The sequence below is a fragment of the Nipponia nippon genome, unplaced genomic scaffold (genome assembly GCF_047370975.1).
Source record: "Nipponia nippon isolate SJK-2023a ecotype South Korea unplaced genomic scaffold, ASM4737097v1 scaffold_3, whole genome shotgun sequence".
Lineage (NCBI taxonomy): Eukaryota > Metazoa > Chordata > Aves > Pelecaniformes > Threskiornithidae > Nipponia > Nipponia nippon.
Genome location: NW_028262347.1, coordinates 120,543,255 through 120,559,158, shown reverse-complemented (window position 1 = coordinate 120,559,158; position 15,904 = coordinate 120,543,255). Strand labels below are relative to the sequence as shown.

The 15,904-nt window shown below is 38.8% G+C and overlaps 1 protein-coding gene across 3 annotated transcripts in view; it reads right to left on the bottom strand.

The window, feature by feature from the left end:
* Positions 1-894: 894 nt before the first annotated feature.
* The window catches only part of INPP5F (inositol polyphosphate-5-phosphatase F), a 45,481-nt gene continuing 30,471 nt past the window's right edge, over positions 895-15,904 (bottom strand). For 2 of the 3 annotated variants that reach the window (XM_087768017.1, XM_087768018.1), the window contains 12 exons: positions 14,939-15,006; positions 14,369-14,493; positions 12,912-12,989; positions 12,037-12,157; positions 11,363-11,491; positions 9,806-9,923; positions 9,042-9,240; positions 7,959-8,030; positions 7,799-7,872; positions 6,339-6,467; positions 5,450-5,537; positions 896-4,191 (listed from right to left, as the gene is read on the bottom strand). In XM_087768017.1, coding sequence (XP_087624143.1) covers positions 3,057-4,191; positions 5,450-5,537; positions 6,339-6,467; positions 7,799-7,872; positions 7,959-8,030; positions 9,042-9,240; positions 9,806-9,923; positions 11,363-11,491; positions 12,037-12,157; positions 12,912-12,989; positions 14,369-14,493; positions 14,939-15,006 — 2,336 coding nt within the window. In that variant the 3' untranslated portion in view covers positions 896-3,056. Of the gene's footprint in view, positions 4,192-5,449; positions 5,538-6,338; positions 6,468-7,798; positions 7,873-7,958; positions 8,031-9,041; positions 9,241-9,805; positions 9,924-11,362; positions 11,492-12,036; positions 12,158-12,911; positions 12,990-14,368; positions 14,494-14,938; positions 15,007-15,904 lie in introns of all 3 variants that reach the window. The other variant, XM_087768016.1, reaches the window with a different exon arrangement.

Below are 15,904 nucleotides of genomic sequence, written 5' to 3'. Positions count from 1 at the left end.
TTCATGCCGTACAGTTTGAGGTGGTTTTCAGAGGACACGCTGCCCCTGCTGTGACTTGCAGAACGAGTTTAAGTACTGAAACATGAAGCCAATCTGCTTGGAGTAACCCAGAAAGACCGGGTAGTAGTAAGTAAGTGGGGCTGTCCTCACGGAGCCAGCCTGGCGCAGTCAGGGCTGGAGCTACTTCCAGGTTTTGCTTCAGTTAGTCCTTTTCTGAACAAGAAAAAAAGGCTCCTGCCAACTTTACGTTAAGCCGATGCCACTTTGCTTAGCGCTTTCTCGTGAGTGAGATGGTGTGAACAGGGACCCCCCCGTTTTACTGCATTTTTCCTGTGCTAAACATGACGTGGGTTGTTGCTGCACAGCCAGTCTGAAACTGTCCTCCTTCATCTCTGCACACTAATAACAGTAATCTGAGTATTTATTATGATACGCAAAAATTGTTTATCATACACTTGAGCCAAGTTTGATGCCCCTTCAATCCACAGCTTATTTCTTTTTTTGACCACTGAAATGAATATTCATGGTTTCATCTGACTTGTGCTACGTTAATATGAAGTTAAGCAACTGAAAAAATATAGAAAGAAAATGAAGTCTCTCTTCAAAAGGCAGCCTGGCTGGAAAGCAGCGTTGGTTTGCAAGGTTTTCTTTCAGTGCTGCTTAGAGGATGGTTTTATGCACACTGCAACTAATCCAAACACGGATTATTTGAGGCTATTTCCAATATTTCCTAAGTACTGGACAAGCCACATGATACTTTTGGATCACCAAGCAGAAAGCAATGAGCCAATACAGCAGATCCAGAATTGGTTTCCAGCCTGGGGCATAAGCCAAGCTTTTTTTAAATACAGGAGCGAGATGATAGCTGTCGGTACCCTCGCCCTGCTGCGCTCTCTCTGACTGTGGAAGTCACTCTGCCTCTCTTTCTCCTACCAAAGTAACAGCAGAGTATTTGGGAGTTCCTCTCCCTCCTCCCGAAGGAGGCTCAGGCAGTTTTTAAGGACCATCCTCATAAATGGGTCTGACTTCTTTCCCCCGTCCCCCCTGAGGCCAGGGGTGCAGCAAGGATAAGGGCTGAAGTGCTGTTCGTGCCCCTGGCCCACACGGGACCTTACTAAGGCCCGTAACTGCCCACAGGGAGGCTGCAAAGAGGAGAGCGCCAGGCTCCTCCCAGTGGCGCCCAGCGCTGGCCCAGGCGCCCACGGGCGCAAACAGAGGCACAGGAGGTTCCCTCTGCACATCGGGAAACCCTTTTTTACGGAGAGGGTGACGGAGCACGAGAAGAGGCCGCCCCGAGCAGCAGTGGAGTCCCCATCCTTGGAGGTAGCCAAGAGCCATCTGGACATGGCCCTGGGCGGCCCTGCTGGGCAAGATGACCTCCAGAGGTCCCTTCCAACCTCGGCCATCCTCAGACTCTGGGACTCTTAAGCCAGAGAAAGTCAAGACAGCCCACCCACCTTTGAAACTTAGCACCCCAGAACCCCGGCGTACCATACCCCTTAACATCACGTGCCAAAACCCATCTTTTGATTCCACTTTTTTTATTAAAATATCTCGTGTATATTGCTCACATTAAAATACAGCAGTTTAATTTTAAATATAGCCACAAGTATAGACACTCAAAAAACCCAAACCCACATGACTTTAATAAAACAAATAAATAAATCAGATTTGTTTATCAAAGTTTCAGACCATGGGGGTTAGATGATCATCACTTCAGACACACGAGAAGCCCTAAGACACCGTACTACCCTACCCCTATGACACTATTTCTTGGAACACCACGTGCAGCCTACCTACGGCACACGGACTAGATAGAGCACGGAGGCGCTGGGTCTGTCGTGGTGGTTGTCCTTGCACACCACAGCACAGCAGGATCCTGCTTGACGGTAGCTTTTGGATAATGTCCTATACTAGAATGGCATGGCAAGGCATTCCTGGGAAGGAGTAATTCAGATAGATGTAATCTTTTGAGACACATAGATAAGGGGTTTTTTTATCTGATTCCCAGCACGAGTGGATGCTTAGCCTTATCCTGCAAGTATGCAAAGCTTGAGTTGGTAATGAATTTGGTTTTGATTAGGTGCTGACAACTGCGCTCTAATGCAACACTGATTTTCTAAAACAAAAGGCAAGTGTACTGTTTCATAAGTTACATGGACTTTTGCAGTTAGAATACAGCTTAAAAAATCATAGCACAGAGGGACACAATGCCTGAAGGTCAGGTATCTGGCTTGTCTTGCTTTACACAGAGACAAAAAAGTTAGAGCAAATTGCCAGTGTTTGGAATTCAGAAAAAAAAAAGGAAATAGGAATAGCTTTAGCATGGGCAAGACAATTAGAGGACATCTGCTCCATTTCCCCTCACCTCAAAACAAGTGAGAAAAAAAAAAAATCTACAAACTAAATTTGCACTGCAGGATCGTGGATATTTCCGATTGGATCTATATGCTTTAGCTTTACTGGAAGTGTCCCGGGATGTGTGGAAAGAAAAAGGACAGCAAAAAGAAACCTTAATTTCTGGTTAACATAATTAAATTCAACCAAAACCGCATCAATTCCCATTGTAGAGGCACAATTCATAGAAAGCTGCATCTAAAACTTCAATGGAAACAAGTAAAAATACTAGTCCAAAAATAAATAAAATGTAATTTACCGGTAAGTTATTTTGCTGGTGCAGTGCAAGGTAAGTAAGGTCACAGAAGTGCAGTATCACCTTTTTAGTATAAATACTTTCTACATAAGTCAGAAGAGCTACAAAATCAGTCTCCAAAAGTAACTGTGCAACACATTTAAGATAGAGAGCATGCTTAGTGAATCCCAGTGTCTAAGCTACCTGTTTAAATACAGTTTACTGTTCTTAGGTCTCAGCTGCCCGAGGGAATCCTGAAGCTTGGTCAGAACCAAATTCATTTGCATCTCTCACTTCCTGTAAACAAGTTCTCTGTATTGTTGATCCCAGTATTCAGTAGCAGTTCACGCCACAATGAGTCCTGATGTAAGTTTTAGTATTGTATTGAAAGCCACAACTAGAAGAACACTTCCTAAATTAGCAACTAGATTTGAATTATTCGTGTCTGGCATTGCGTAAACATTTCTTTCAGTTCTTTTTGTTTGATTTCATTTATAGCTTCTGGTTCTGCAGGGCTCTTCTGGACCTTTGCCACAGCAAAATTAATCCCTTGAGTCAATCCTGCTTGCGTGATGTTTGCGACCTGGACCATGGAACTGCGAATTTTAGCGAAAGGAGATACAGCTCTGCTGCTGCTGCTGTCAGCTGGAGAAGGAGTCGTGTGGAGTCCCGTCTCAAGGTTACCAGATAGTGATCCGGGGCTTTTATGGGATTTAGCAAAGTCAGTCCCACCAACAGCTAAGAGCTGAGGATTTGGCTCAGAAGACTGTACGTCCAACTTCGACGGCCTGGAAGGAACGTCTCCGATAGCTTCGGCCTCGGTTTCTGCCTTCTTAGATGTATTATTGCTGGTTTGGTTTATTACGTGATGGGGCTCTTGAGAACCAGCCTCAGCCTCCAAAATATCTGACATCTTATTTTGAGCATCGTGCACAAACCTCTGGCAGTACACATCAATAGGTTTAGCAAGTTCCACCTCCGCGTTCTCAGCAGAAGGCGTGGGTACGTCTCCACAGTCAGACCGGCTAGCCCCAGAGACGTGGATCTCGGAGGGAACGTGAATGCTGATGTTCATGTCAGTGCTGCTTACGGACTGCGACCGACTGCCCAGCCGCGGAGCTGAGGCAATGATGCCGCAGCTAGGCAGCACGTAGTCTGTCTGCCCTATGTTCTCCAGAGAGCCAGTCAGCTGGCTGTCCTCATCCGATTTAGAATTAGTCAGGAAGTCATCCGAGTGGAATGAATCATTATCTGATACTTCTGTATCAGATTCGGTATGGACTTTAGTATCTACCACTGGATTTTCTAAAGTTTCAAGGCTACTGTCTGATTTCCAAAGATTCACTTTCAAATTTGGTTTTAAAAAATTTACTTTCACTTCAGGTTTGGTAAAGCTGCCTAACTTCCGAAGATTGCTAATGTTTACATTGGACTTGGTTTGCTTCACTTTTTGATTGAGAGATGAGAACTTGCTCAGTAAATAGTTCTTGCCTTGGGCCAGGGACCCTCTGTTCTGAGACCGAATGCCAATGATGTCTTCATGAGGTTTACTGCTCTTCCTGGAAGAAAGAGAAAAAAATCCCTAATGTACAACCAAGACAGTCTCATTTATAGACACCAAGTATTTACCATCTTCCAGTCTATTTCCATAATACAGATAGACATTTCCGTAACTACGTTATCCTTTCCTTACATAATTGTACCCATATGAGCCAATCAAATTCAAAACAACAAAAACAAAGGAGGGTTGCTACAGAACAGTAGCCAAATAAGGGGAAAAGCAAGCTTCTGCAGGCACTTTTAGTTTTAGTTACAAATATAGGGAATTCAAATCCAGTTTCATCTGACTTTGTGTACGCTGTACTCAGTAGCCAGATTTAGCAAATACTCAGTCTTCAGTACCTGTAAAGAAGAGCAAGATTTTCTTGCTACAGTTTCTACTCAGCTGGGAAAAGAAGCTGAAATAGTAGCCCAATAATCAAATGCAGAAGAAAGTTATTGAAATATGCGCCCTAATAGTTTTTGCTTGACAATTCACAATTGTACGACACAACACATTTTCTAGTAGTTCATACAGTCTGAATTTGAAGGGTCCCAAAATAATGCAAGAGATCACACTTGAACTGGTAAAACCTGCTAAACTTCAGCTAGCCTTGCTCTCTTATTTCTACTCCACTGTCCTTTGTAAATTATTTCCTCACTGTTAACACCTCACCAATATTTGTAGATAAAGGTTACTTCTGTTTAGTTGTAGACAATTGACTTATTAGAGAAAGCTACCTAAAAAACTCCAGTAAGTACTTTTAATTGTCACCTATGCTTTCATGTGCCCTTTTCTCTTAATGGGCTTGCAAAACAAGAACTTCTGTGCCATTCTGACTAACGCTTCGGAGTTCAAAAGTTTAAACTTCAGCCATTTCTTCACACAAGACCTGTAACATTATCTGGATTTGTTAAACACTCACCTGCAGCAGAATCCAAGCCAGGCTGACACTTCACAAGTTGTGAAGCAGACATTAAGTTCAGATAGGAAAAATTAAATTTCACAAACTAATCACGAACCATCTGATTTGCACTACATTGTTTACATTTGGTAGTGTATATTGTCTATAAGCACACATGTATAAAATATACTTTTAGATAAGCACCCGCAGACAGTTATTACCGCAAGCAGCATACAGACAAATTAGCTCCTAGCACAGCAGCTAAATATAGACGTTTCTTTTAGGCGTTGTATATATTACTGTTACCGTGTACTGTTAGCCACTGAGACGAGAGCAAAAGTGGGACACAGAAGGTTCACATTTAAGTACTCACCTCTCTAGCTTTTTCTCAATAATGGGCACATCTAATCCCATTGCTTGCTTTGTGATTCTCAGCATTTCTGCAATGCACTGTAGAGTGTCTGAAATCCAATTAACAGCCTGTCAGACCCTTAAAAAAACCCCTTAAAATCCCATATTCCAGAATCTAAAATTAGACTTATTTTTGTAACATGATTAAGTTAGTTTGGTTTTCTTGGTTTGTTTTTTTGGTTTGGTTTTTTTTTGTTGTTGTTTTGGGTTTGTTTTTTTTTTTTCCTCCTTTCACTCTACAGAATAGTTGCTCCCTACAAGTTGCAATTCTGATTTAAAGCGTACAAAATAAGCTTAAAGAATAGACTCCTCTTAAGCCCTAGATACTGGGTATAAGTAAATCACTGCCACGGTTCATCACTTGTGGAAGGAAGAGAAGCAATGATATTTATTCTAATCCTTGTTGACAAAACTCAGTGCTCTACGTAAGAAGTGGTATTTTTCCCTTATTAGTGTTCATTTAATTCAGTTAAACAACAAGCAAGAACATTTCTAGACATTGATTTCACTAAATAAAATGTCTTCCACTCTTTAGGAGCTAATTTTAAGCTCATTTTATCGGTTTTTGAAGCAGTAAAGATCTGGACATAGAAATGTCTCAATACTAGAGACACATGTTGCTTTAAAGCCATATCTGAAACTTATTTTTCTTCATATTGAAACAGCACCATTCTAGCATTCATACAGGAAGCCACATACAGGGTTTTTTTTGTTGGTTCCCTTCCCCACATGACTAAATTACATTAAAATTTATCCTTCTTCAGAAGTTATTCTAAGAGCAATGTTTCCTAAAGAAACACTGGTACACTGAATACACTTCTATGTATAAAATTTTTACATACGAAACAAACCTTTTCCATCTTCTTCCGGGTTGCGTACCACAGCTCTAAGAGTGTGAAAATACCCACTCATTTCTTTGTATTTGTAGTGCAGCCGCATGCAAGAGAACTTGGGTTTGCCAAAGAGAGTAGGCTCAGGCCCTGAGAAATAAACCAGGAGATTAGAAATCTTCATTAACTAAACACTGAAAAAGAGATTGCAAAGACTGCACCTAAACATATGTACAAGTTGACAGTCTTTTTCAGCATAAAAAGCTTCAGGTTTTCTTTTGAGCAGGATAGGCATTCCACATGAAATATTTGCACAACAACTAAACAATCAACTACTTGCAAAAAGCAATTAGACTCTCTGTATATGTCTATTCTAATCCAGCCTGATTATGTATTACAGATCACCCTTTCAAATAGAAGAAAAAAAAAAAATCTACATTTATTACATCCTGTGTTTTAGGGTATGCTCCTGCAAGGATTAAAGGGAAAGCTAATATATTTTTACCAAGTGGAAACAACATAAGTTTCAAGATTTAGACCAAGTACTTCAACTCTTCAATGCACTGCATCATACCTAGATCATTAAACAGGGGTGGTTTTTTTTGTTTTTATAAGGTATTTGGTCTAGATCTTTCAACTATATTCTGTATGTCAGAATGTATTACAAGTCTCCACAATACAGAAGTGAGAGAGGCCTTTCCACTGAACTCTTAGAAATTGCATATAGTGAGTTACAGTGAGGAGATGATGAAATCACTATGCATTGTGTAATGGAGGATTAACTCTACTGGGGCTGGGGGGGGTGGAGGGGGGCACACATTGGAGGCCACAAACATTTCCCTCCCTTCTCTCCAACTGGACCACCTTTTTCATCTGTAAAGTCAGAGATATCACATCTTTAATACTTTCAGCTGAAAGCACTGGATTTAGCCTGCAGATGTTACATTCTTTAGTCAATAAATAAGTTATTCAGCATAACAAGGTGATTTCATAATAGCATGTTTCTTATTAGACCTTGAGAAAGAAGAGTTTTAAAAAAAGCTAACAGATCTAAAGTACAATTCAGAACCAGCTGCTGTATTCCGATCAAAGAGAGTGCATTTGAATGCACAAACCTGTGATTTATTATAGAAGTTGATCAAATTGTTACTGCCAATTGATAAATAGTGAAATTTGTTTTGATGAATCCACATTTTTTTTAAAATTTTGAAAGAGGGAAAATTTTAGAATGCTACCAGTGATCAAAGTTTCCATTTTAAGCAGTAGCAAAAAGACAGGACTGTGAGAGAACACAAACTCAACTCTGGCATCCATTATCAGCAAGAAAGCACATTTCTAGCTATGGCAGACCACACAGGATATATGCAATATATTGATGCTTGCTGTTCCAATGTATTTGTAGGATGTGTAGGATGCTTTGATAAGTGCTCAAGCTATTGCTAAGAGCATTCAAGAAAGATATATGGTGACTATATTCTTACCTATTTCTATTTTTTCCAGAGCTTCAAGACTTAACCTTTGGTACTGATTCACTTTGTCAATTTCATCATCATAACTAGAAAAAAAAAGAATCAGAATTTAATGCTTCCTACAAAGCTACCAGAAATAAACTACACACAGTAAGGGAAAGCGGTAACTTACTAGGCCACGTAGTAGGCAGAATTAGAAAGTAACAGCAGAACATCCACATCCTTATGAGTGGCATCAATGAGACTGAAAGGGAAGAAGCAGAATACAGGGGAGAAGGTTTTATTTGCACAGTTGTAACCCATCCCCAGTGTATTTTAGGGGCACTCTTCTACAACTGAAGGCACGTTACAACAAGAGGTTTCAATTATGGTATGTTGTCTTGTGTGATGCTGCTACCTCTTCACAGCTACTGAAGAACCAAGTTAGGTGAGACGCTTCACAAGCCAAAACGTGATGTGTCATTAGACTTACCACAGAATAAGTGGAACCACGTAAGCAACACTCTCTCCTAAACCTGGAGTTACCTAACAGCTCAGATAGGTCAGGTCCAAAAATAAATAGAAAACCCATATATTAAAAATGCTAACAGAGAAATGGAAAAAAAAAATCTCACGCTCAGTTAAGGCGATGAGTCTGTGCTTTGAATAGCTATCATAAGATCCTGCTTTGCTATTTTTAGATGCTGACGTTCAACCTGCAGAAAATCTAACTACTTTTTCTTTTACAAGTTAGTGAACTCCGAACTTGATAAGGAGACTTATCAGTGAAGTTAGAGTTTATGCTCACTACTCTTCAGTCAGAAGAGAAATCTAGGTGTTCCTACTACTGAGTCATTACACAAGATTTTAATCTGATCAGATACGGCTTTGAAGCCAAGTTACACTTTCCCTATAAAGCAATAAGGAACAACAGCTCCCCCGACAGCCCCTTCTAGAACTAAGGGTGGTTAGAAGTTCTCTTCATGGTGCCTACCGCATTTTGGCAATATTAACTGAATGCATGCGTTTCCAGGTGACATCTCAAAGGTAACTCCAGCATACACCATTTTTATGGCACTTCAGGAAAACCGCATGTTTACGGGACCTTTCCTTTTACAATTACAAGTATTCAATCCCTTCAAGGACTCTTGTCATACTACAAAACTGTCCACTTGTATTCTGTTAACGCATCAGCTATCAAAATCATTTAACATCAGTGGTAATTAACAGATGTGTCATAGTACCAGCTGATCAATTATGACTTTATTCAACAAACCTTGGATCACAGTCAATAAGTGCCCATCCTCCATGGAATTTTTCATCATCTGGTAAGAGCAGTTTCATATAGCTCTGCAACAGCTGGCTGATCAGTTCCTGATGGCTTCTCATGTTCTCTTTGTGCAGGGCTTCATGTTCTTTCTCTTTTGTAAATATGGAGTAAAGATCCTCTGTTACAGGGATACCTTGCATCAAATCTAAATAAAACACACATAATATCAAACAAGGAACCAACAGTTAAAAGTGATATACAGCAATAGTCTGTTGATTACTTTGTAAATTCCTTCCAAATGTTTCATATTTGAAGATACTCTGGAAGAATGGTTAGTTATTCTTTCTGAATAGAATGTTGCCTGAAACTGAAGACTCAGTAGGTATAACATTATTTTCTCTCAGTGAAAAAGCAAGAGTTAACTCACCATTTTAAGAAACACTTGCTACATAAATTTAACTTTGTCTAAAAGATTTATTTTGTCTAAAAGAGAGATGTTACAAGACAGTTAATGCTAAAATGAAGTTAGGAGTAAATTCTACGATGAATTACACTGCATGTAATCCCTCTGAATTGAGTGCTGTTTAGTCTCCAAATAGAGAATGACCATTCCATAAGGTGTCCACTACATAGACTTGAACATTATAAACACTCAAGGTGCTCTTAAGCTTCAGGGAAAAAAAATAAAGTCAGAAAGATAAAGCCAAGGTTATTTTAATAAAAACTTTTCTAAATACCATAGTTCAGCTTAGTTGAAATTGTATTCTTACCTATGACTGCTTGCCTATAAGCATCCCTGAAACGATTCAAGTAGTATCTGTTTGCAGAATTAACTCCATCCTTCATGACCCCTGCCAGCTTTCTTTCACCAGTCCTTGTGAAGTCACCCTGTTACACAGAACATTCAAATCACGCACATATGCAACTTTGAAGCAGCAGTCTCAGCTCAAAAACATTGGCATTCTGAAACTCTGAACTTAATAGATGACAACTCAGAAATCACGTTCAACTAACTATTTCATACAGAAGTTGAAAATACTTGATTTTCAAAGAGCATCTACTTCTCATGGCACTGTTTGACTTTGCAGAGAATCTTATGCTTTTGACAGACCTATGGTTCTATATAAAGTCCTAATGGAAAACAGTGATCTGGACATATATGCCAGCTAACGTTAAAGTAGGACTTCCAAGACACCAGTCACTGGGATGCCTGAATACCTAAAAACACACCCCTTATTTTTTGGCCTTTAATATAAAAGGAACACTACTGGAACAATGGAGAAGACTGGAGCTTACTGAAAAATGGTTTTCATCTTCTCTGCTTCTGCTATCAAAACAAGCCAAGCATAACATACTGAAGGAAAATAGCACATATCTGCACAAGCTCAGAAACAAAAGAAAGCTTCTAGGCTATGGAAGGCTTAGAATTTGGATAAAAAGCAGGTTTGGTAGTTATACTTCATTAACGCATTCTATTTGCGGAGACACTCCGAACATTGGCACAGAGCAGTTCTAAAAGCCACGGCAACTACTATGAAGAACATTTCAGCTGTGTTTCACTTTCAAATCAAAAGAAATACCACAAACTTCAAATAAATTAAATCCGTGAACCTCAACAGTGAGTAATCTTCAAGCAGCATGGCTGAAAATTGAGATCTATAAAGCAAGTTAAATATTCACAAATCAAGACAAGCGTGTCAAGCCATTTTTTATTACTTTTTAAAAAAAGATTAATGTAATAGACTAATCAAAGTTCAGTAGAGAGATTGAAAAATTGTTCCACAAGTGACTATACACACAGAAAGCTGCTCAAATTCTATGACTTTTCAAAGCAACAGGAGTGAACAGTAAGGACCTTCATGCCGGATTTCTGATCTTGGTAGACAGACTGTATTACAACTAATTAAGAAAAGTCTTTAGACAATATAACTAGTTAATATCACCCTACTACCTACATATCCTGATCTTCAGTCCTTCAGAGTATTTTTTTTTTTCAAGTACTGTAACTGCTTAAAAGTACCACAACAACTACAATAGAAGTAATGCTTAATATAGATCTTAAACTCTTAGTTCAGCTATGCTTTGTATCTAGACATGAAACTAACGGAATGAAGTTAAACTACAGCCAGCACTGCTACAGGACACCTGGACACTCAAGTGTGATACAAGATATTCTTCTATTGAAAGGCCTCACATCTCTTGAAGACAAAAACATGCAAAACGTTTGGCTAACTTTGCTACATATACAAGAGTTCTTCATTGGACATAAAGCCCGTAACATAACATACTGCTCATCATCAGAACAGATAACACTCCTCACCCTTTACCTTTAAGGCAGCTGTGCCAGCATACTGCCGGCTTATGGCATCTCCATTGTTCGCCCATATTATCTGGTAGATTCTGTTGCATTTTACTGGCAAAGGCTGTTCTGGTGGCATCACACCCAGTTTTTTGAGCTGGAATTTGACATACACATATTAATATAAGGTTCAAGATAAAAAAATCATTCTCAATGTCAGAGCTTGATAAAGAAAATGGGAACACTTGCCAAGCGTTTAAATTGTTAAATTTTATATCGTCTGAAAAAGGAACCCATTCTGCTAATTTGTCAGATTAAATTAATTGTTAGCAATGATTAGTTAGATTTTAGTCCCTTAACATCTCATTTGGGGGAAGGATTTATTGGGGGTGGGGAGGGGTTAAACTTTGTATTACTGCATAGCTTAAATTAAAATGACTAAATCAAAACAAGAGAATCCTCTCCAAGATGTGGACAGACAGTCATTTCCTCTTTGAAGGAGGACACTAGGCATCACTGTTTCAGAATGATTTCAAGCTATTTTAGTTGTACATAAGTATGTTCATACATATATATGTACATACATAAGATCCTTTTCAGTAGAGGTTAGTTTAGCGCTTTTCAAACACACAGATTTCCCTATGAATAACAATTAAGTTCTGAGGTACTCAGTACTTGAAAAAGTACATTAGTTATACGTGCCTGCTGTTCCATGACCACTCTTGCAATAGCAGCCTGCACAACATTGGTACGATCCAGACAGTCCATGCAGTTCACTCGAAAAATTCCTTCCTGTTTACAAATCACACCAGCTTGGTCAACCCTGTCAACAGAAAAATAGAGCAAAAGTATACTGAGACACTTAAAATCCAGTGTAATTTATCAGCTTCTACAAACAGTAGAAAATTTCAGACACAGAGTTCTATTTATAGTTGCAGTCATCACCCCAGCCACACCCCACTCAGAATTAACTACTCTTGTTCCCACCTATCCTCTTCTTTAGTCTAGGCTAGATATCCAACATACATCCTATTGCGGCCATAAACTTGATGTGTAATCAGATGTTGAATTCAATTCATACGTATGTAATATGAGCTTTCAAGAGAAAAGGCATTTATTTAATTTCAAAATCATAGAAGCCAATGACAGCAACATCTCACCCACAAAATACATTGAACAATATACAGCAATTGACTGAAGACTGCAGCCATACTCATTACCAAAATGCGTGAACTTTAATCACTACAAACTAAAGGTCAAATGTACCTACGTTTTCAGTAGTCATGTTGGCATTCTAGGGTTTGTCGGTCAAATACAAAGTGCTTCACATTAAATATAAGAAACCCTAAAAGCGTTAAATGCAGTAAGCCTCAGGCAGAAAACAGTGTCTGACAATTTTTGCTGTTACATATGTAGAACGCCAATACTTCAGAACACAAAAACTCTTATGCACAAGCTGAGCACCAAGAGAAGAATATAAAACACACCAGTTATGACAAAAATCAAGGCCTCTGAACATGTACCGGTTTATTTTTTCTACAAATATTTCATATTAGTCTAAACAGTTAAATACCTACCAGCACCACTTCATGTCAAGAATAATATCATGAATGGCATCAGTCAGCGTTTGAACATTTTCAAACTTCATTCCTCGGCTAAAATACAGAATTTCACAGAAGTTAGTTTTAACTAGAGTAGTGATTTTTCTTAATTACTTTATATTATTAGCGAAAACAGCACCTTTGTTAAGATTACTAAGTGAGAGAGACAGACATTCTCTCCTGCAATAAACTTCAAATAGCAGCTCATATGCAGAACTATTTTAAAGTACAGGTCAATATCTAAATCCAAGGCAAGAGATTCAGATCTTTAAATTCTCAAGAATTTGCATTCTTGAATGCCGCTTCCATAAGGAAGAACAAGTGTGCAGCTATTCATGCATGTGGAACATTCTGTTCTCATTTTAAGCACAGCCTCAACAAAAGTAACCACTATGGGTTTGAAATTGGGATGGCCTGCCCTGCTTTACCAGGGGTTCTGCAGAAAAAAAACCCTGCAGAGACATCATCCCCTCCTCCCCCCCAGCCCACCAGGTTGTTTTCAGTATTGTTCTCTATTCACTCATGCTCACAGTACAAAACCAAACAGTCCTGGTCACTACAGCAGTTCTCAGGAGAAAAACAAACAAACAAAAATGAAAGCTTGTTTAAACAGAAGATTAAGTATCAAATCGATTCAGGATGTCAATAGTCCCACAGAAAAGAAGTCTCAAAAGCCATCACTATTTTGAGGGGTTTTTTTCCCCCCCTTTTCCTTCCCCCTCTCAGACAATATCTACTAATGACATACTTATTCAGTCAGTAATGCTTTCCCAGGCCAGATGCAATCCTTAGATTAAGTTTGGAAATGAAGATTAAAACAGTTTTTAGACCCCATATTCGTAAACAAATGCAGTCTGCTTGAGGGAAGCATGAGAAATAGATGCCTGTGTGACAGATCACATGCTTGGGCATGTGAACACTGCACTAGACCATGCCAACATCAGAGTGGGGTCATGAAAACAGCAACTATTTATACTGGATTAAAATAAAATCCAGTGCATTTTATAACAGAAAAACAGCATCAGGGTCCTGAAAGAACCCATCGTATGTTTACAGAAGCGAGCAACAGAAGAATGGCTTGTAGTGAAGAATTAAGAGCAGAATGCTACATAGTTTGCAAAGCAGGTCAGCCACAGCTTTACATTCATAGTATGTTTAAGGAAACTCTCTTGCTTAAAATGCATAACAACTTCAAAGCTCGGCCTAGTAAATAACTGCATATTTAACAGGTCAGGGACACAAGATCAACAAACAGCAATGCTTTGTTACCCAAACTTGAACCTTTATAGTGCTGTAGTTTACAAAATGTATTCTTCCTATTTAAAAGTGTTTCATGCAGAAGTAGAAATAATAATGGCTTTTCTCCTCCCTTCTTCTCTTCTTTCGTGCTAATAAAAATAGATGCAAAGTGACCTTTTTAAAAGGTTTCTTACCAGTGCTCATGGAAGTCAAATGAAACATAAGTCAGATTTGCGTTGTTGTACAGAAGAACTTGTTTAAGGTAAGCATCTCCAATAATCTTCTCTCTGCCTGTCTGATCCACCAAATTAATAATAACCTGTTCAAAAGTTTAATTATTTAATACTTGTCATCTGCTACATGACTTGCTTAGATATATACCATGGAATAACAAATAGCTCAAGAGCTGAAAGATTTGTAAGTAATCTTGCTGAAGTTACAGTCTTTGCTAGATTGTACCCAAGATCAAATAAGCTCCAACAGTTACGTGCCTACCTGAATTTTAATACAGAGAAGCTATGAATTCACAGGACAGGTACACAAAAGTGGGGCTTACACATTTCTGTAAGTTACTGCTGTTTTTTAGAGGTTACTTACAAGGATACTTGAAAAAACTTAGTAAAATTCCATTTATGTGCCACCCTTCCAATTGTCAACGAGCTTCTAAAAAACCACAAAACATATCACCAACAAGAAAAACAAAACTAAAACCATTAACCTTCATCCCCTGCATTTTCATAGGATGACTATCACATAGCACTCACCTGCTTTTTGTAATTTTTCAGCTGTTCTTCAAAATGTGCGCGAAAACAGGACACTGTTTCATTCTCACCTACAAGGCAGAGCAGTGTTAGACAGAAACAGCCTGTTCAGCAACAAGTCCTGTTTGAAGTATTAAATCATGCCCAAATCTATACTCTAAAAAACCAAGACAGCTTCGCTTAAAGTTGCTTTATTTTGCTTTTTGTGCAGAGCAGATTATTGGATTATTAATAATTAATTAAATGCAATTCCACAATATTTTTGAATATAATATTGTTTTTAATATATTTCTCAATTTTTTTTTTAACTAATCCTATTAAAGAAAAAAATGAACAAAAAAAACTTCTCAGCTCTATAAACAGATGTCACAGCACAAGCTTTCAGTTGGAACTAATCAAGCATTGCTTCCAAATATCGGGGGGGGGGGGAAATGGGAGGTGTTTTATTTTTATTTTCCTCACATTATGAACTTACTTAAATTTCCATTTCCATGATGGGGCAACAAGTCATCCTTCTCCAGTAATCTCCACACTATTTGGCATAACATTACAAGAAACCCAAATCTTTTGATGCACTTCAAGTTTGCAATGATAGTAACTGCTTGCCAACTTAAGACTATGTGTTTTGTCCAAGTTCCTAAGCAAGCTTGAAGGTCCATTTTACCTGGTCTTACTCAATACACAGGGAAAAACAGTCCTTCAGCTTTCTGACATCACAGCCCCCTCTGAAAGAACAGGTTTTGTTTTGGTTGGTTTTTTTTAAATTTTCAGCCCTAAAAAAATTGTCTTCCATGGCAGAAGACCAGTCCTGCTAATGCTAGAGGAGAATGTGAATCCAACGCATAAGTTGGACTTGCAGAAGTACATACTTACGATCGAGGATGCCAGTCAACCCAATCCAGTGGGAGTCTAGTTATACAACATCATGAACAAACTAGCTTCCTTCCAAGAAAAGTTCCTCCTTTACAA